A 20,739-nucleotide genomic window follows, 5' to 3' on the forward strand; every position below is an offset into this window, starting at 1 on the left:
TAGGGGCCCCTCCACTAGCCTTCCCTCCTCAGAGGGGGATGGGCTCAGGGGTCTTGTAAACCACAGGCTGCCCGTCCTCTCGCCCTAAGCGGGGTGGGAGGCTGCAGGGACAGCTTCTCGCAAAGGGGTGGTCTGGCGAGGTGATGCCTGGCTTCGTAACTGGCCGTCCCAGAAGCAGCAACCTGAATGGACACCCAGTCCCCGGTGCCCTCGTCACATCCAGGACAGGCCTGGCAACTACTGGGGGTCCGACAAAGGTTCAGGAACCCACTAAGAGAGGAGGGGATTATGCACACTGCCCAGCATGCCAGAGGGGCCTCGCGTGACTGGGAGCTGGCCCGAATCCAAGAATCACCCAGCGAGTCCAAACGCGACAGGGTGTGGCGAGGGGTCCGGGAGGGCTCCAGCTGGACCACCACTGCTGCTCAGAGACCCCTGGGAAGCCTCTCCTCGGGGCTGGGCTGGCTCAGGGCCCACCTAGACTGTGGTCTGGTGGACGGGCTGGGGTGGCCTTGAGGTCGGGCCTGCGTCTGCTCAGGACCTGCTGGAGCTCAGGCCCACTAGGGTCCGCTGGCAGCCTGCCGGGGCTGGGGGGGCCCTTCCCGGAAGGGCCGTCTGGAGAGATGTGTTTCCTCACTAGCACGGAAGGACCCACCTCGGGACCTGCCCCAGGGTCAGGGCCTGCCGGGGCTTGGGGCCTGCCGGGAATGGGGCCTGGTGGGGCCGGGCCTGGGCCTACTGCCTGCGGTGCGGGGCCTGGCGGAGTTCGGGGTTCGGGGCCCGCCCCGGGCCGGGGCCTGCAGGTCCGGGCCGCCTCGGGCCGCCCGACCCGGGCCTGCCTCCCGCCCCGCCGGCCCGGCGCCCCCTCGCGCCCCGGGCGGGCCCTGCACGTCTCGCGAGCGGCCCGGAGCGGCGGGGGAGGCGGGGCCGGCGGCCGGGCAGGGCCGGGGCGGCGCCGAGGCCCGGCCGGAGCGGGAGCCCAAGCGCGGCGGGCGCGGTGGCCGGGGCGGGGGGCTTGGGCCGGCGAAGATGGCGAACGTGGGGCTGCAGTTCCAGGCGAGCGCCGGGGACGCGGACCCGCAGAGCCGGCCGCTGCTGCTGCTCGGGCAGCTGCACCACCTGCACCGCGTGCCCTGGAGCCACGTCCGCGGGAAGCTGCTGCCCCGGGTCACCGAGGAGGTGAGCGGGCCGCGCCGGCCGCCATGCGCCGCCCTGCCGGCGAGCGGAGGCCGGGCGGGGCCGGGCCGGCGGGGAGGCCTTGGAGGCCCCGCCTCGACCGCCCGGCGCCCCCCAGCCCGCCCGCCGGCCCGGGCGCGCCCCAGCAGGCCAGGCCGGCCGGCAAGGCCCGGGGCCGCCCGCCTCCCAGGAAGCAGAGGAGCGGGCTCCCGTCCAGCAGCCCCGCCCGGAGGCCGCGCGCGCCCCGCACCCACCCGGGCCGCAGGCTCGTGGGCAGAGCTGGCCTGTCCTTCGACCAGGCGCGAAGGAACTGCCCTCGAGGGGCCGGGCCCTGACACCGCCTTCCAGAACCCTTGTGGCGGTGCCGCCCGCCCCCCTCCAGGGGCACCTGGCTGCGTCCCACCCCAGTGCTAGTTTCCAGCGTTTGTAGCAGAGCAGCCTCCAGCCTGGCCGTTTAAGTCCCCACTGTTTAATCCCACGAGGGTGGACGTGTGCCAGCGGACGCACACAGCGCTTATCTAGTGAGATGTGACACTTCTTAATTAGGGATCCTGGGTGCCGCGGGGAGGCTGCAAAAGTGCCCTTTTAGCAAGTGAGTCAGGCGTCTGCGCGCAGGGCTCTGGCCGGCGGCCCTGTAAAGGCTGGTGTCTGTCTTGTGTCTCCTCTTCTGATGCAGCTCTGGCAGGCTGCCCTAAGCACACTCAACCCCAGCCCCACGGACAGCTGTCCCCTCTACCTGAACTATGCCACCGTGGCCGCCCTGCCCTCCAGGGTGAGCAGGCACAATAGCCCCTCGGCCGCGCATTTCGTCACCCGGCTCGTGCGGACCTGCCTGCCGCCGGGAACCCATCGGTGCATTCTGGTGAGTGCTTCTGAGGGGCTGGCCCCGCACGGGCCCCTGAGCTTCGGGTCGCTGTGTGCTGGCCTGCTGGCCGGGGCCTATGGCTCAGCCCTCCAGACCGCAGAGCACAACGGCCCACGGTATCCCCGATGCGGACGATGCTGCCGCGACCGCACCGTGCAACCCCGGCCTTACCGCCGCCGGGGATACCGAGGGCCCCGAGACGGAACGCTCTACCCCAGATCAGTTTGGGTGGCAGATCTGAGACTCATCAGACCCAGGCTTCCTGAGCCTGTGTCCGCTGTGCATCGCTGCACGTCCCGCCTTCCTGTCTCGAGAGGCAGTTGACCCCATCTGGTGGCTGACATTTTCTTTCTCACATCGTGGGACAGTGATTCTGGGGAAGGCCCCTGGGATGATGGCTTCGCTGGGGCATCTCCGTCCAGATTGTTTCCACAGTGGCCTCTGACCCAGCTCTGGGGCCCTAGCGCTTCCTGATGGCGGCTCCCATGGGTTGGGCCCTGGGTCCCATCCCCCACCCCCAACCCCGCTTCACTCCCCCTCACCACAGCTCCACTCTCTGTGCTGCAGATGGTCTGTGAGCGGTCGGACGCCTTCGCCTCGGCCTGTGCCCTGGCCCGCGCTTTCCCACTCTTCACCCAACGCTCGGGGGCCTCACGGCGGCCGGAGAAGAAGACCGTCACAGTGGAGTTTTTCCTCGTGGGACAAGACAACGGGCCAGTGGAAGTGTCCACCTTGCAAGTGGGTGTCTGGAAGTTCAGACCGGGTCCCCGTGCCGCACTCCCCACCGCCCCCCAGCTTGGGCAGAGCTCTCTTTCCCACTCCCTGGGAGGAGAGGACAGGGCTGCTGGAATTCCAGAGAAGGCCCCAGGGGCCTGTCCAAAGCCGGGCAGCGGGCTCCCTCCCCCCAGGGTGGTCTTGTTCTCAGGGTTCGCTTCTATTCAGCCAGTGTTTATCAAGCACCTACCCCGCGCCAGGTGCTTTCACGTTTTGATACTAATAATCCTGCCCGTGTATATATCACATTACCCTTTATGGTGTGCTTTTACATATGTTATTTCATTTGATCCTCCTTCGTTTGATCCTTTTGAGGCACGGCAAGGCTGGAAGTGATTCCCAACCTAGAAGTCCTCGTGTGGGCCGAAGGCCAGGTTTCCCTCCCGTGGTGACCCCCCCAGCCCAGTCATGCTGTGGTCTCATCCTCCCCACCTGCAGCCCCCGCTCCAACCGCCAGACTCAGGTGCTCCTTTCCCCTCCCCTCCTTCACCCGTCGCTCTGTCTCAGGCCCCTTGAGCAGCCCCTCATCCGCTCTGTGCCCCCAGGTCTGTAACGGCTCCCCCCGCACCGGGATTCTTTCCCCGAGGAGGAGACAGTGTGCCTCATCTCTGCCCTCCTGAGACAGCTCCTCTTTTTCTTCCCTTCGCCTCCCGTGGTCCGATGGCTTTGCCTGTCTTAACTCCTTTTCCCCGCTCAGCCCACCAGCATGGAGTTCGCCCACCCACCCCCTTCCTGACATTGTTTTCCAAGGGCCACATCTGCCTGACTTGAGCACTGGTCATCCCTCCTTGCAGGGCACCCGCCCAGCCAGGAGCCTGAGCCTTCTCTCCTCCCCATACCCCTCCCGCCTGCCCCGCCCTCTCCGCATTCCCTTTGTGCCCCCCCGCCACCATGGGGGCATTCTGGCCTCACACCCTCCTCTCTGGGTGGTTTCAGTGCCCCTGGGCTCCAGCCTGCAGTTGGACACCAATGATCACTCCTTCCCTCCAGCTCCAGGGAGTTCCTTCCGAGTTCTGGGCTGGGGCTGGAGGCCTGAGCGTCCTCTACCCGCTCCAAGCCCCTCTCCTCCTGCCCTCAGCCACAGGGACTGGCTTCCTGCTGTCCCTTGGCCTCGCCAAGCCCAGTCCTGCTCAGGGTCCCTCTCCAGGGCCCCTCCGGCTCTGGCTCTGCCTGGTCTCAGTCCGGCTTCTGCCCGCATCCCTTCCTCGGGGAGACCTGGCCATCCTGGCTAGCCCGGCCTCTCCCACACTGCCAGGCCCTCTGCCAGCCGAGAGCCATCCGCACCGGACATTACGCATCTGAGTTTAGCCTCTGTGCCCTGCGCTGGAGTCGGAGTCCCCCAGCCCCCGGAGGGCAGGGTCCTGGTCCTGTGCATAATAATCCCCGCACCGGCTTTGTATGTGATGAAGGGTCTCCCTGGCCCCTACATCCCACCCATTCTACTTTGCCCACCTGCACCCCACTGTTCCCTGGGACCGTGGTGGCAGCCTCCTAACTCGCCTGGCTGCCTCCAGACTCCCCCGTCCGGTTCCGCTTCCCACTGCCTCACAACCAGGCAGGGGCCAGCACTTTGCGAGTGCTTGTCAGGTGTCAGGCGCTGCTCCGAGCACACATGTGTGCACACACTTAATTCTCCCAACTGCCCAGTGAAATGGGTTCTGTTAACTCTCCCCACTTTAGAGTTGAGCAAACTGAGCCTCAGAGATATTAAGTGACTTACCGGGGCCACGCCAGCATGGGGTAGATCCAGGCTTAAACCGCGGCCACCATCCGTCAGCCCTCTTTCTCTTCTGTCTTGGATCGTGAGCACATGAGTCTCTGACACCCCGGCTGGCCTTTTCCTCACCACGGGGACCGCCTAGACCCCATGTCTGTGGCCTCTCCTACCCTCCTCCTCTGTGGCATCTAAAGGAACAATGTGCTGTGATTCTCTGCTGGACTTGCGTCCCTTGGGCATCTTTGAATTCAGAGTCTAGTGTGGAGCCTGGCGCACAGTAGGTGCTCACGTAAACGTGGATGGAATGAATGAATGACTGAATGGATGATCCTGCTTTTTCTTTTTTTTTTTTTTTTTTTGCGGTACGCGGGCCTCTCACTGTTGTGGCCCCTCCCGCTGCGGAGCACAGGCTCCGGACGCTCAGGCTCAGCGGCCATGGCTCACGGGCCCAGCCGCTCCGCGGCATGTGGGATCTTTCCCGGACCGGGGCACGAACCCGCGTCCCCTGCATCGGCAGGCGGACTCTCAACCACTGCACCGCCAGGGAAGCCCTGGATGATCCTGCTTTTGTGATGAGGAAACTGAGGCACAGTGAGGTGCAGGCTCCTCCCCCAAAGGTGCACCCTCTCACCTGAGCCTCCGTGGGGCTGGCACTGACGCGCTTCCCAGACAGCGGCTGCAGGTCTGTGCAGCCCCCCACAGACAGAGACCCTCACCCTCCTGGGGGAGAGCCCGCTGGCAGGCAGCGGGGGCTGCACGGCACATCTGAGCTGTCAAGTCTCTGCCTCTGAGGCTCCAGGGTTTAACTGCCTCGGGACAGCCTGAGAGGTGGCTGGGCCGCCGCTCTGGGCCTGGAGCCTGCTCTCCCCCGTCCCCACGGCGCTGGAAGAGGCGGTTAGGAACAGGGTGCCGTCCTCACCTCCCCCAGACCCACGCTGCGCCTCTCTCTTGATGTTGCCTCTTCCCTGCACTGGGAAAGGCAGCCAGGCCCTGGAGGTGGGTGCTGGAGGGCCAGGTGGAGCAGGAGGCAAAGCCGAGCGTCAGGGCTGACACGGGGGGACAGAAGTTCTTGGCGGAAGCTACGAGGGGAGGGGACAGCCGGTTTGGGGATGAGCATGACCTCTGCGTGTGCACGTGCCCCGTCTGCAGTGCCTCCCGTGGCGGCCGGTGGCAGGCTCCTGCTGCCCTTTGGGCGCTGGCTCGGTGCGCAAGGCCGGTCTGTCTGTGTCCTTCCCTCCTGGCCCTGTGGCCAGAGCAGTGTCACATCAGATGACCGGGAAAAAGGGTGGGGGTCTGTGACACTCACATGGGGCCCACGTGAGAAAAACGCCTCCCCAGCGGGCCCAGGGACCTTTTCTCCATTGGGAGGATCCAGAGACGCTCCTGGAGGATATGGCCTTTGAGAAGTACCTCAAAGCGTAGCTGGGAGCTTGGCAACAGAAGGGGAGTGGTTTGGTCTGCTCAGGCCACCATGACAACAGCCCACAGACGGGGGGCTTGAACAGCACATGTTTAGGACGTCCAGGACCACGGTGGGCCCTGTGAGGGCTCTCTTCCCGGCTTTCAGACCACCACCTTCTTGCTGCGGCCTCTTCTTTTTTTTATATATAAATTTATTTATTTTATTTATTTATTTTTGGCCACGTTGGGTCTTCGTTGCTGCACGCGGGCTTTCTCGAGTTGCAGTGAGCGGGGGCTACTCTTCATTGCGGTGCGAGGGCTTCTCATTGCGGTGGCTTCTCTTATTGCGGAGCACGGGCTCTAGGCCCACGGGCTTCAGCAGTTGTGGCTCACAGGCTCTAGAGTGCAGGCTCAGTTTGTGTGGCTCATGGGCTTAGTTGCTCCGCGGCATGTGGGATCTTCCCAGACCAGAGCTTGAACCCATGTCCACTGCATTGGCAGGCGGACTCTTAACCACTGCGCCACCAGGGAAGCCCGCTGTGTCCTCTTCTTAGGGGCAGTCATCCCGTCATGGGGCCCCACCCTCCTGACCTCATTGAAACCTGATCACCTCCTAAAGCCCTTCTAATACCATCCCACTGAGGGTCAGGGCTTCAGGACATTCAGTCCATAACAGAGGGCAACACCTCCTCCTGAGAAGGGGGTAGGGGGTTGGCAGAGGCCATACATAATGTGTGTTCAGAGCCAGGCAGGAGGGCCACCTGCCACCTGGATGAGGGGCGTACGTAGCAGGAGATGAGGTTTAGAAAGCAAGGTGGGCCCCGTGTAGGCCGGGCAGGATGCCAGACTTGAAGGGTTCCTCTGTGATTCTGGAGCTGTGTTGGACTTTATGTAGACGGCTGGGGGGTCACGGGCAAACTTTTGCTTCCCTTCCACCTGCCCTTGCTCCCCTGGCAGCAGCCCTGCAACCTCTCCCGGGTGCCGTGTGCCTCTGACACCTCTGGGCCCCTGGCCATTGGATGAGGAGGGATGCCTTCCACCTGGTCCCAGGGCCCCAGTGACGGCCTTTTGTTTCTCCTAGTGTTTAACAAGCGCCACAGAAGGCGTGCGGCTGGCAGCCCGCATCGTGGACACGCCCTGCAATGAGATGAACACAGACACCTTCCTCGAGGTTCGTAGCCCTGGGGTCCTGCCGGGACTGGGATGGTGTCGGTAGACCCCAAGGAGAGTCAGGAAACCCAGGGCTGCAGGGGGATGGTCCACAGTCTCTGCACCTCGTCTGGGGAAGCCGCGGGCTGCTGCGGACAGAGTCCTGCCGTCCAGCCGGAGCCGAGGGGCCCCCAGGCCTCAGCTGAGGTTAGAGGGAGCACAGAGCTTCCTCCCCAAAGGCCCCTCAGCAGGACTCCAGCCATAAGCTGCAGGAAATCGCAGAATTTGGAGGGTGAGCCGCCTCTCCTGGGTTTAATCATGCTCAGAGCCAAGAGTCAAAGCCACGGCATCGCAGCCCATCCCTCTCCCACCGTAAGGCATCTGCTCACCCCTGGCCCAGGCCCTGGCCTCACCCTGATTTAAGCCGTCTTCACGTGTTTGTGTGTTGTTGTTTTTTCCATGAACACATCCAGGAGATTAAGAAAGTTGGAAAAGAACTGGGGATCGTCCCAACCGTCATCCGGGATGAGGAGCTGAAGGCGAGAGGATTTGGAGGTGGGTGGGGTCTGGTCCGTGCAGATCCTGGCCTCAGGAGCGACCGGGGCACCTGCGTGGCAGGGGGGCACCAGGCTGCATGGTGTGTCGTCCCAGGCTTCGCCCTGAAGGAACCCAGCCCGTGTCCAGCCCCGAGGCCAGACCCTGGGAAGCAGACCATCTGTGGGGGAGGGAGGAGGCAGCGATTCAGATTCTGATTCAGACCCTGGAAGCCTCAGGATCCAAGGCCTCCCCCGCCCACTCCCTCTGCAGCCTCCCACATGCTGCCGTCCTGGCTCCCCGGCTAACCCAGCAGGGCCTTTCTGTTCCTCGAATACACAAGTTCACGTCCACATCAAGGCCTGCACTTGCGGCCCTTTCTGTCTGGGATGCTTTCCCCCGAGGTAGTCTCACGATGGGGCCGTCTTACCCTGCACGTCTCGGCCACCTCCTCAGAGAGCCTTTCCTGATTGCCAGGCCCATCCTCCCCCGACTCCCAGGCACTGAGATGCGGTGACGACTAGGACAGGAGCTTTCTGTCTGGCTGGGAAGGTCACTGTCCTCGTTACCTGAGGCTGCAAAGCCAGTTACCCCAGAGGGTAGCAACTGAAAGCAACACGTGTCCGTCGTCTTGCAGTCCTGTGGGTGGGGAATCGGGCGTGGCTCTCTCGAGGCTGCGGTCATCTGAAGGCCCCACTGGGGCTGGCCACGTGCTCCCAGCAGGGCTCACTCACGGCCCTGCCAGCAGGCCTCCGGGCCCCACTGGCTGTTCCTTGTCTTGTGGGCCTGTCCTTGAGCAGCTCACAACGTGGCAACTACTTCTCTCAGAGCAAGGTCTCCGAGCAAGAGACGAGAAAGAGCAAGCAAGATAGAGGCAAGGTCTTCTGTTGTCACCTAATCTTGGAAGTGGTCTTGTCATCTCTGCCACACCCAGAGGAACTGAGACAGGCAGTCCTGCCCACGCTTCAGGGAGGGGATCCACACGATCGTGAATGCCCAGAGGCAGAATCTGTGGGCACGTGTTAGTGGAGGGAGAGGCAGTTCAGTCAGAAAGCTTCACGGAGGAGGTGACGTTTGCAGCGGGTCTTGCAGGATGAGTAGGAGTTTGTCAGGCAGCTATTACCACGATTGTTCAGTTTGATTACTGGGGGACCTTGAGGCATGGGCTGTGCCCACGGCAAGCCACAGTTTTCTTGAGAAGATGGGGCATAGAAACCAACAGTGAGGCAGTGGTGGGAGGGAGGTCGGAAAGGGAGGTACATCCTGAGTGCACGGAGAGGTCAAGGAAGGGAGGGCGAGCAGGGGCTGGAGCGGCCTTCAAGAATTATCCAAAAATCACTTCATTCTGCAATCCTGTTCACGTCTTTCTGGGAATGATACAATATTTTTTTTCTCAGCGGGTTTTCTTGCCTCACAGTACTTCGTGTAGAGTTCATTTGCAGTCCCAGGGCAGTGAACTCATTTGCCTTCCCCGATCCCACACCAGCCAGGGGGTGGGAGGGGTTGGGAGGGGGCAGGGAGCTGTCCGGGAGGAACGTCCACAAGCCAGTGGCTACTTCGGGGGGAGAGCAGTGTTGCTGGGGGGCTTCCGGGAGTCCTCCGCTGGGTCCAGCCCGCGCCTCACTGACGTGTCCTGTGCTTTCCCTAGGGATCTACGGTGTGGGCAAGGCTGCCCTCCACCCCCCAGCCCTAGCCGTCCTCAGCCACACCCCTGACGGAGCCACCCAGACCATCGCGTGGGTGGGCAAGGGCATCGTCTACGACACCGGGGGTCTCAGCATGAAGGGGAAGGTGAGGTGCGGGGCTGGGGCTCGGGCGGGGCCAGGCGGGAGGGCCCCTTCTCAGGCGTCGGAGGAAGGAGCAAGGTTCCTGGGCCTCGGAGTCGGGGCGTCCAGGGGAGAGGCCGTGGGGCCCAGTCCCCCGAGAGGCAGACGATTTCACGCCTGCACTTCAGGCAGGAGGCAGGAAACAGAAAATCTGGAGAAGAAGGAAGGGGCCTGGGGAGACGCGCACTGTCTCCACGACCGTCTGAGGTCCCCCAAGAGGGTGCTTAGTGGTGGTCCTCACGAGACCCTTGGAAAGCAGACGCCCTGGTTAAAGGGAGGGGAGTTTGGGCCCAGAAGCCAGGCACCTGGGAGCGTTGCTGGGAGGCTGCAAGTCCCAGAGTCTCTCTTAAGGGTGGCCCCTCCTCACGCCTAGGGGCCTGCCCTGCACCAGGAGCAGGAGGAGAGGTGTCTTCATCTGCTCATCCCACATGCAGGTGCTCCAGGCCTGGGCTGGGCTCTAGGGGGAAGCTGGGAAAGAGACCTGGAAGAGGAGAGTCAGCCATCCCAGAGAGGGAGCTTTAGACGGCTGAGCGCAAGCTAAGCTCGCGCGGGGAAGACACTGACGACTGGCAGCCCCCGTGGCTCTCAGGCGCGTCCTCTTGGCCCAGATGGTGTTTTAAAATCCGAATTAGTTACCAGCATTTAAAAACAGGAAGAATTCTCACGGGACTGGGTCTCTTACCTTTTGTAATCTCAAGAGGACCTGGCAGCGCCGGTCCTGCGTTCGCACCTGGAGGCACCCTGCTGGAGCCAAGCGGCAGCTGCCCCTGTGGGTGCGCCGCCTTCCTCCGGCTGGCCGCGGGTCCCACCGCTCCCTGTCGCTCCTCTGACATCACACCCCAGGGTCAGCTGCTATTTAGTGTAGGGCTTGTGCTGCTACTTTTTGCACTTCTGTATTTGGTACCTAGAGTGGATGATCTTTTTTTTTTAACATCCCTCCTCTTCTAAACAACAAAATTATTTTCAGGACTAATCGGGAAATGAAACAAATAATAAATGTTTAAAAAAACCAAACACCAGTAGTGAATTCCCCGATAGTGAATTCCCTTTTATTGAATTCCATATATATTATCATGCCAATAAAAAATTAACAATGAATGTTATAGTACAAATAAAGAAAACAGGCATCCATTAACACTTTTAAACAGCATTAATGTGGGCTTCCCTGGTGGTCCAGTGGTTAAGACTCCACCTTCCACTTCAGGGGACGTGGGTTTGATCCCTATTCAGGGAAGTTCCGCATGTTGTGAGGTGCGGCCAAAAAAAAAGAAAATAGCATTAATATCATTTTTGATAGAAAAAAAACTGATGCCTCCATGTTGTTCTCTCGTGGTGCTGTATGCCAGCATCAGACTCTGCTGTCAGGCCTTAGTTTCTGCGGATTTGTCAATGACTTTATCAAAATTGGTCATCTTCACATCTTTACGTTCACTAGACAGAGGTACCAGATTGGTCAGTCTATGTTCACTCATAGTTGATCCAAGACCACACAATTAATTTTAATTTTGAAGAGTTTCTATCCCATGAAGCAACTGATACACAGATACTCAGGGAAAGTCTCCAACAGTAGGGTCCCTCGGCAGAGACCACTAAGAATCCCATTTCCCAAGAAACTCCCCAGATTGGTATAGCATCCCCGTCTCCGGTCCTTTGAGATCAACTCCAGCAGCTTTCAGACGTCTGTGGGGTAAAAACGTTTTAAACACCACGACTCCAGTGGTTGCCCGAGACGGAGGGCAGCAAAGAGGCTCGCTGCTCCCTGGGGTTCCCTCCGAGCGCACCATCCAAAGGCAGGAACTCGCCGTCACAGGCGCCGTGGACGCTGACCGTCCGCCTCCGGAGCCCGCCCGACTCAGAGCCAGGGCACCGCGTGGAGTCTACGCCACGGGCAGTGATGAGTGTCCGTGTAGGATGGTGTTGCTGGAGCTGATGTTGTAGGAGGTGACATAGGTGGATTTGAAGCTTTCATTTACGTGATTAGGACTCGCTTCGGCCAACAGCAGGAGGAATATTTTTCCACTGATGACAACGGGCAGACTGACTTTTGGTCGGTTTATTACCGTTTGAAATTCCCTGCAGATGATGAGCCCCTCTAGCTGCACCTGGTGCTGGTCCCCCGCCCACACCCTCGATAGGGGCTCTTGCCCTGAGTTCTGGGGGGCAGACTTCCAGGCTCATTTGGATGTTGGCTGGTTAGAGGGCGGGAGTGAGAAGCAGGGCTTCCTGGGAATTCGTCATTTTGCTGGTGGCACCCTCTCCCCGTTTTGTAGGAACGATCCCGGTTTTCAAAGATTTTCAAGGCAAATCAGGATCAGCATGAATTAACAGGTCTCAAGTGTGTTAGACTCAGGACCCCTTCCAGTCTTCACAAGTATTGATTCCAAAGAGATTTTGTTTATAAGGGTGATGTCTGCTGGTATTTACCCTACTAGAAATTAAAACTGGGAAATTTTAAAGATATTTATTAATTCATTAAAAAATAACAATATGACCCCATTGCATACCACTGTAAATAATACAGTCTTATGAAAAGAACTGTATTTTCCAAAACGAAAAAAAATTACCGAGAGGAGTGGCAATGTTTTACATTTTGGCAGCTCTTTAATGTGTGCCTTAATAGAAGACAGCTGTGATCAGCTGTGCTATCTTCTTCTGCATTTAATCTGTTGTGATCTGTTTTAGTTGAAATGTAAAAAGAAAATCTGGCCTCAGTCCTTTTGTAGTTAGAAAAGGGAGAAGCCTTTTAGTACCCTCTTCAGGTAACTCAGGACATTCTTCTTTGCTATTACACCAAAACTTGACAGGTGGGAGCTTCTGAAAGGTTAGTTATGATGCGGAATCTGAAACCATGTCTGTGAGCTTTGGTGTTCTGCTACGTTGAAATCTACGGGTCTGTCTTGAGCTCTGAATGTATGATTTTATAATATCACACATGATATGGGTCATTTGGAAAATATTGTTCACAGAGTTATGTGGAACCTCCAGATTTTGACATATTTCATTATATAATATTTTTTAAAACCATATTCGTTAATATCACCATCTATCTCATGTAAAAAGGTGAGTGTTAGGAAGCCATCATGGAGGCGGATACAAGTTTTCCAAAATTCTGATTTTTGCTTGACAGCTCAAATGTTACCACTGGCGCCAAGCAATGCCCGGTGCCCTTCTGGAGGTGAGAGGCTCACTTTGATAGTTTTTGAGAAAATGTCTGCAGATACCTGAGTCTGGATCCCCAGCATCTGTCAGTGGTTCCTCCAAGTACAATGGTGTTTGCAAGAACAGAGGCTTGCTGAGCTCAGGAAAGACTCAGTGCCCGCTCCCACTTGGGCTCCGGCCGACCCACCGTGACCGACTGCCGGGCGTCGGGGAGAGAGAGCAGGGCCTTCCCGGCACCTTCCATCCCATCACAGACAGTGTTGGGAACGGCTGTACCCAACGGCGGAGATTTTGAAAAGTTAATCGTTTACTGCTTCAGCAAGAAGATTCGAGTGAAATGGGCAGTGCCTTATTTCCCGGAAGGCCTGGAAATGAATCCAGTGACCACCAGTTCCCGTGGGGCCCCGGGCCACGGCTCCAGCCATCACTGCCCCTGCCCCATTGCTGCAAGTGTCAGCCTACCAGTGACCAAGGCGTTACCATGGAAATCGTTTCTCTTATAGAAACAGGAACGACAGGTGGGGTCTGAGATGCTGGCACAGTCCGTTGAGCTGCGTTTTGGGTGGGACATTTGTTCTGCCCGTGACAGGGGATCATGGGGGTTTCAGTGACCATCTCGAGCCGTTTTCTGTGCGGCCATTTTGCAAGGGGTTTGATTCTAGGTCTGAGGCCCTGTTTTTCCTTTTAAACAATCTTGTGGTTTCTCGCAGATTAGGTCAAAATAGATGGCTTCTTTTCAGTAGTGCTCGCTGAGTCATTTTCACTCAACTTAATTGTAAAAGCAGCTCCGTTTATATCTAAAAATACTTTCCATTAAAACTCGAGGCTCACGTAATCCAATAAGGGTTCAGAAAATTCACTCGGCACCTTTCGATCCCAAATCCTTACATCCGATGACCTGTTGTTAATTTAAAATACGAACCTGTCAGTTAGTGTTGGGAACCTATGGAATGTAAAAACGCGCAGCTGCTCTCAGCTCGCTTACAGAAAATCGTGTTACCCCTGTGGCCGGAGGGCGCCTCTGTCCCCAGTGGTCCTCCCATTAGACCCGTCACCCCGGAGACGCCAACTGGGGCAGGTGGCAGGTATCCTCAGGGTGGGGGTGGGATGGGTGATGTCACGGTAATCGGTGGCATTTGGGAAGAGCGCCCATTAACCCGGACGGGGCGGTCAAGGTAGGGGGACTTGGTCATGGCCTAGCCGGGAGCCAGGCCACGGCGAATCCGGCAGCTCTGGACGTCTACCCCCACCTCCCCTCCTCGCACAGTTCCCTTCAGTAACTCCCAAAGCTCTGCTCGAGCCGGAGGCACCCTGGCATCTTTGGCCCTTGCTTCCCGTTGCTTCTAGGGGACCCCAGGCGACCAGTGGCGTTTCCTGGGTTCTGTGGGCGCCAGGTCCTGCACCTCCGGGGCCCTGGTGTACGGGCTGCGGCGGGGGCCCTGGCGCTGGGGGGTCAGCATCCGCTCACCTCTCTCTCGCCCCCCTGTGCCACCCGCAGACCACCATGCCGGGGATGAAGAGGGACTGCGGAGGCGCCGCGGCCGTGCTGGGGGCCTTCAGAGCTGCCGTCAAGCAGGTGGGTGCGGCCCCGTCCTCCCCTCGCGGCCCTTCTCCCCAGAGCGCACCCCCGTCCTTCCTGAGCCTCTGCAGCCCCCTGGCCCCTTTTCCTCTGCACCCCAGCACTGGGCCCCTCGGGCTCCTCCACCCGAGCCTGTCACCTTCCCCTGTGCGTCCGGCTCTGCGGGTCCCCGCTGAGTTCTGAGAGCCTCGCCCGTCCGGACCGAAACGGGAAGGGTGCCGGGGAGCAGGCTGCCTGCCCGGCCTGCCCGCTCTCACTTGGGGTCCGGTGCTCAGGGTCGGGGTCTGCGGAGGGCCGGGCTGCTGTTTGGCGGAAGGGGCCCGGGGTCGGCCCTGGAGTAGCCTGGGTGGCCACTTTGAGCACAGACGTCCAGGGCAGCCGGAGGGCCCCGCACTCCCCACCCAGGGCACGCCAGGCCTCGTGGAGCCCGACGATTGGAATCAGATTCCTGAGCCAGGGGAGCCCTGTGGAGGGGGCCAGCAGCAGTGGCTGCTCCCCGGCGTTTGGAGTTGTAGAGGGTGTTTATCCAGCAAAGGGGGGTGGGCGCACACCGGCCGTCCAGGGCCACTCACCTCTCAGCGTGGCTCCTTCGGGCACTTCTGAGAAGCCCGGCCCTTCGTGTCACCAGATACAAGCCCTCCTTCCCCACAGACGGGCCACCTGAGCAGCGTGGCTCCCAGGGCTGGACGTCCAGTGAAAAGATTTTGGCAAATAGTTTCTGCCCAGGCACCCCCAAGAGGGAAGCAGGAAGTCCGGGAGGAAGGAGGGCTCGGCCTGCGTCCCGACGGTGCCAGGGGGCCTCCCTAGAAGGGAGAGCTGCGGCCACAGCACCGGCCCCCCAGGAGCAGCGTGTGGCACCCCTCTGCGGAGCCAGGGGTGGGGTGGGGAGGGGGTCTTGGCCCTCGTCCCCTCACCCTGCTCGGCACAGGCAGGCCCGGCCTGGGGGCTGCACCCAGCTCACCTGCCCGCCTGGGGCCCTGCGGGCTGAGCCGGGCCCGCCCCCTCGGTGGATGAGCTCGACAGGGATGCGAGGGGAAAGGCCCAGCCGCAGGCGGCCGCTGCTTGTTGTCAGCTCGTGGGGGAGTGTCTGGAGAGCTCACGTGGCCGCGCTGCCCAGAGTCTTTGCTGAGGGGCCCGGGTGACTGCCCGCGGAGGGTCTGTCCTGGCATCCGGACAGGTCGGCTGGGAGGCGCCCCAGCAGGTAGACCCGTCCTGTGTGCAGGGAGCTGCTTGGCAATTAACGCCGATTCATCAGCTGGCGGCCGTGAGTGGTCTCGGGACTCCTCTGGACCCTCCACCGCTGGGGGTGCTGCCGTGGGGTGCTGAGGGTCCCCACCCCACAGGGGCCGAAGCCTGGAGGCTCCGCTTGTAACTGGTTTTTTAAGAAAAGGAGCGTGCCTCAATATGAGCCTCAAAACGCATAACGATGGTGACGGATCATAACCCCCAGAACAAAATAAGTATCCACACTTCATACTGGTAGGCATAAGTCATTTATTCACAGCGGAATCCCAGTTGCTTACTGTAGAAATGATAGAAATAGAAAACCACCATTTGGCAAACAGCAGCGTAGTAATTGTTTCAGGTGAGAATGACCAACAGATGCTAAAATGAGAGGTGAGTGTGGCGAGAATGGGAGCGAGGAGGTGAGTCCACGCAGGGCCTCCCGTGGTGGGACACGGGGCGGGGGTCACCGTTTCCCCGTGGACTCCACCAGGCAGGGACGGCACACACAACCTGAGGGTAGGCACAAGGAAGCACCAGAGACAAGAGGCCAACCTCGGAAGCCCGCAGGCCAGCGGGTTTGTGCGGTGAGGGACCTTGACCGCTGACCACCCTGTGTGGGCGGGAGACAATGGCTGAGCGAGGCCCCTGGGGAGCGGCCGGGCTGGGCCTCAAACCCGGCAGCGCAGCCCCGCTTCCGGGCTCAGCGCTGCATTGCATGGACTTTGGTGGCGGACCCCTGGCCTAGAGCCCGCCGCCAGGGCCACGGGGAGTGCCGGAGGCTGTGCTCGCTGCTCCCTGGACTCCTGTCTGTCTGTCTCTGTCCTGGTGGGTCAGAGGAGAGTTCCGGCCCATCCTCCCCCCGCCCCCCGCTGGCACCCCCAGACTGTACCTGGAGCCTCCGCCCTTGTCCCTGCAGGGTTTCAGAGACACCCTCCATGCTGTGTTCTGCCTGGCTGAGAACTCGGTGGGACCCAGCGCCACGAGGCCGGACGACATCCACCTGCTGTACTCAGGAAAGTAAGGCCGACCCCGCCCGCCCCCCTCACGGTGCCTGCCCCCCTCACGTTGTCTCTGTTGTTGGAACTCGTGGCCCTTCCCAGGGCCCTGCTGGCAGCCCTGGCCGCGCCCAGCTCACTCCGGCCAGGGCCAGACGCTGTGGGGAGGACGCCCTGTGTCAGGAGCCCCTGGGCAGCAGCCGCTTGGTCCCAGGGTGGCCGCGAGCAGGGCCGTGTCACTGTGCGAGGTGTCGGGTGCCCCGCAGGGGCTTGGGACCCACCCTGCCTTAGGGGGACAGGCCCTTTCCGCCCTCTAGGCTTACTGTCCTTCGGGTGTCTGAAGCCTGCGCCCCCAGACCCCCAGCTGGGGGCCCCTCCCTGCATCTCCTCCCTGAGATCAGCCCTTGGGCTGCTCCTCCTCACCTGCAGGAGGACACACTTGAGTCACAGCAGGCAGCCTCTGGAGGAGCAGGTGGCCCCGGGTTCAGAAGAGCGGAGTCCGCTCGCCCGCCCAGCCCTCCCACGGGCGCCTGTCCCCAGGGTGACCCCGAGAGGCGCCGCCTCCCCTCACTTACCCAGACAACCCTGTTCTCCCATCTGACAGATGAGGAAACTGAGGCACAGGAGCGGGGGGGGGGCGTCACTCCGGCCCCCCTTGCTCGTGACCCTGGCGCTGCATTTCTGTCGGGGACAGGAAGGAGGGGCTCTAAGTGGGGTCTCGGCTGCACCCTAGGACTGTGGAAATCAACAACACAGATGCCGAGGGCAGGCTGGTGCTGGCAGACGGCGTGTCCTACGCCTGCAAGGACCTGGGCGCCGACATCATCCTGGACATCGCCACGCTGACCGGAGCTCAGGTGGGGCCCTCAGCAGCGGCCCCCGAGGAGCCGGAGGCCACCCTGACTCTGAGAGGGGTGGGGTCTGCTGTCTCTACATCTTCGTAAGGGGTCGGAGCTGGCCCAGGGGGCTCCACGGGGGTGCAGGTGCGCAGGCCCCGAGGACCACAGCGGGAACGTCGGGGCAGGACAGGGACCGTCCCCCAGGTGGCCGCACTCGGGCTTCTCTCGCTGTCTTGCTGCCTCGCTTTCTGTCGGCCCCTCTTCTGTCCTGGGTGCTCCCCGCCACCCCGACCTGGGTACCCTCCCCGCCGGCTCTCTCCATCTCTCCCCGCGTCCCCAGGGCATCGCCACGGGCAAGTACCACGCGGCAGTGCTCACCAACAGCGCCGAGTGGGAGGCGGCCTGCATGAAGGCCGGGCGGCAGTGCGGGGACCTGGTGCACCCGCTCGTCTACTGCCCGGAGCTGCACTTCAGCGAGTTCACCTCGGCCGTGGCCGACATGAAGAACTCAGTGGCGGTAGGTGTGGGGCAGGATGCAGCGGGGTCAGAGCGACCCCAAGAAGCAGCAGCAGGGCGGATCAGCGTCCCCCCACGAGGCCCCAGATCCGGGCTCCGGTCGGGGGAGGGGAGAAGTCGTCCAAAGTGGGGACACGCCGCTCGCTGGTCTCGCTGCCGGCGCGTCCTCCCCACTCCGGGCTCTGCCTCCGTCGCCCCCAGCAGCTCTATCGCTGGCGCCGCCCTTGCCCGGCGTGAAGGCAGACCCTGTAGCCCACAGGCGCAGCCCTCGGGGTCACTCCCTGCCGCTCCCCGCGTGGTCGCTGAGGACGGTGGGGTGGAGCGGGTGCGGGGCGTCCAGCGAGGGCCCAGCTGGACGCAGCCCCGAGGGCGCTCTGGGTGAGCCCCTCCTCAGCGTCCCTGCCGCTGGGTGCCGAAGGGTCGTGGCTGTCCTCCTCCCCCAGGACCGGGACAACGGCCCCAGCTCCTGCGCCGGCCTTTTCATCGCCTCGCACATCGGCTTCGACTGGCCCGGGGTCTGGGTCCACCTGGACATCGCCGCACCCGTGCACGCCGTGAGTCCAGGCCCCGGGGGTGCCCCTGCCTCCCCCACTTAGGACTCGCTTGGCCGGCCGGCCGCCCCGCTCCCCTCCCCGGCCCCTCCCCGCCAGGCTGGCTGCTCCCACCCTCTCTTGCGTCCAGAGCCCCTCTCTGGCTCCAAAGCTGCAGGCTGAGCTCATCGGAAACATTGTGTGTGAGGGTCACACGGCCAGCTGTGGTCCCCCTGACCTCTGGCCTCCTCATCCCTGGGAACAGCGTGGCTGCTGCGTGGAGTCCTTCCCGGCCGACCCGTCCTCGGCAGGAGGCCCAGGGCCCTCGGTCTCGCCCTTTCCCACCCCAGGGAGACGGGCTGGGGGCAGGGAGCCCAGGGCCGTGTCCATCAGCCCGTCGCCCACCGGCCCGGAGTGTAGCGGGACGGGGAAGGGGGCCGTGGGGCATGTTGCGGGGCAGACGCCCTGGTCCAGGAGCCAGGAGTCCCCACCCCCACCCCGGCGGCGCGTTTGCCGAGAGGCTCTGGCTCGGCCGCACGTGTTTCCACTGCCTTCGCCCACAGGGTGAGCGGGCCACGGGCTTCGGTGTGGCCCTCCTGCTGGCACTCTTCGGCCGGGCCTCTGAGGACCCTCTGCTGAACCTGGTGTCCCCGCTAGGCTGTGAGGTGGACGCCCAGGAGGGGGACGTGGAGAGGGACTCCAAGAAGCGCAGGCTCGTGTGACGCGGCTGCCCCGCCCGGCGACGCTGGGCTTTTTACCTCACTTTGCACTGATTAATTGTAAGCAATTGGATGATTATACCTTAAGATGAGCTTCGGTTTTTTTTGTTTTTAGTTGTCGTGGTGACGGAAAGGGGCTCCTTCTTGTAAGTCTTAGGAGACAGCTCAGGGTTTGGCAGGGCCCCCGGGAGGGATGTGCGGGTAGCACTGGGCTTGTTTCTGTTTGATTCGCTGCCAGCTTCTGCAGACCGTGCTCCCTGCTGGGGCCTCCGCACGACCCCGGGCCCCAGGATGCATGCGCGGCCCTGACACTCTGGGCTGCGTGGCCCTTGGGCCGCCTGCACCTGCTCGGTGTCCACGGTGGGTGCCGTGGCCCAGTCTCCAGCCCAGGCCCTGCGCGTGGCACCCACATTACAGAGAGCCCAGGCCCGTGCTCCAGCCAGGGCTGCCGCTGCCTCCAGGCAGCCCTGCCCTTTGAAAGGATGGAGGTGACTTATTTCGGGGACCCAATTTTATGGAGCAAGAGGAGGCTCTACTCTGGCCCCTTAGAATTCACTGGGGGTGGAATTAAATATGGCTGAACCACATCACATCTTTGCCTCCGTCTCACTCTCTCTCCAGCCCGTTTTAGAAAGCAACCCTGATGCCTGCCCATGGGCCTGAGGCTCCGGGATGCCACCACCTTCTCCCAAACCAGCATCTGGCTTTGAGATGCAGCTTGTCAACCTCGTTTTTACAGATGAGCACCCTGGGGCCCTCGGGTCCAGGCCTGCACAGCCTGGGCCATCTTGGATCTGAGGGTTCAGAGTGCAGACTCCTCGGGCTCTTAGGGCTTTCCCACGACCTGCAGTCTGCAGGGAAGGCTGTCCCGACGCCCCGAGCACATCACGAGGCAAGTGTTGTACGGGTTCAAGTGAAGGTCCGCCCCGGGCATGTTCCTAGGCGCTGAAGGGCCCGGTCTGGCCAGGTTTCAGGGAGACCTCCGACCTGGGCCCAGCGGAGGAGATCGGGGACTCGGGCCCCACCCGGCATGGAGGCGGCTGCCTACGCCTCCTCTGCTGGGGACAGGAGGGCGAGAACGTGGCTGCAGGACACTCGTCCCCAGGCTGTGCCCTGACAATCAAGGTGACTCTTCCTGGGTTTGGTCCCAAGCATGTATTTGATAACTGCCTGCCGTGCGCACAGCCCTGAGTGGGCCCGGGAAAGGCAAGTGGCGGCTCCGAGGCCCCAGACCCGTCTGGGAAAACCGTGACCCACGTGTTAAGTCGCAGTAGTAGTGGTCACAGGGCGCTCGGTGGGCCAGGCTGTGAGCTCAGGGAGGCGCAGGGGCCGGAGGGGCCAGGAGCCTTCATGGGTCATTAGCGTGCTTAATGGCCTTGAAGTAGGCAGCTCGCTCCAGCTTCCCCCGAGAAGCCCTGGAGGAGCCAGAGATCACCGAGGTGGCCCAGCTCCTCCTCCGGGCAGCTGGCACCGTCCCCCCACCGCCGCATCCCCCGCAGAGGCTGCAGGATGCAGGGTCGGGGAGCAGGGGAGGGACTGAGTCTCCCTCGTGCGGGCACAAAGGCGGCCTCAGGCCCGGGGACTCAGCTGGGGAGCAGCTGCAAGGGCTTGGCATCAGGGGGACCGAGGGCTGAGGCAAAGACCCTGCTTCTCCGAGGCCAAAGGGCCTGAGGATGTGACGGCCGCTTCCCATGGCCCCTCTGGAGCCCCGGCAACAGGGTGGCTGGGGGCCG

At 61.7% G+C, this 20,739-nt stretch overlaps 1 protein-coding gene across 2 annotated transcripts; it reads left to right on the plus strand.

Annotated features, from left to right (window-relative positions):
* Positions 1-1,029: 1,029 nt before the first annotated feature.
* On the plus strand, positions 1,030-19,586 carry NPEPL1 (aminopeptidase like 1; the record flags this gene model as incomplete). Of its 2 annotated transcripts, none has more annotated exons than XM_079719438.1 (12): positions 1,030-1,179; positions 1,853-2,059; positions 2,609-2,779; positions 7,015-7,104; positions 7,556-7,637; positions 9,265-9,407; positions 14,100-14,177; positions 16,324-16,424; positions 17,136-17,259; positions 17,582-17,758; positions 18,201-18,311; positions 18,851-19,586. In XM_079719438.1, 12 exons carry the CDS (start codon positions 1,030-1,032, stop codon positions 19,007-19,009), a joined length of 1,593 nt encoding a protein of 530 aa, XP_079575564.1. In that variant the 3' UTR covers positions 19,010-19,586. The 2 variants fall into 2 exon arrangements, with proteins under 2 accessions (XP_079575564.1, XP_079575565.1); XM_079719439.1 differs by having other exon boundaries at positions 1,853-2,038.
* Between the last annotated feature and the right edge of the window lie 1,153 nt (positions 19,587-20,739).

Source organism: Hyperoodon ampullatus (genome assembly GCF_949752795.1).
Source record: "Hyperoodon ampullatus genome assembly, chromosome: 14".
In the NCBI taxonomy this organism is placed as follows: domain Eukaryota; kingdom Metazoa; phylum Chordata; class Mammalia; order Artiodactyla; family Ziphiidae; genus Hyperoodon; species Hyperoodon ampullatus.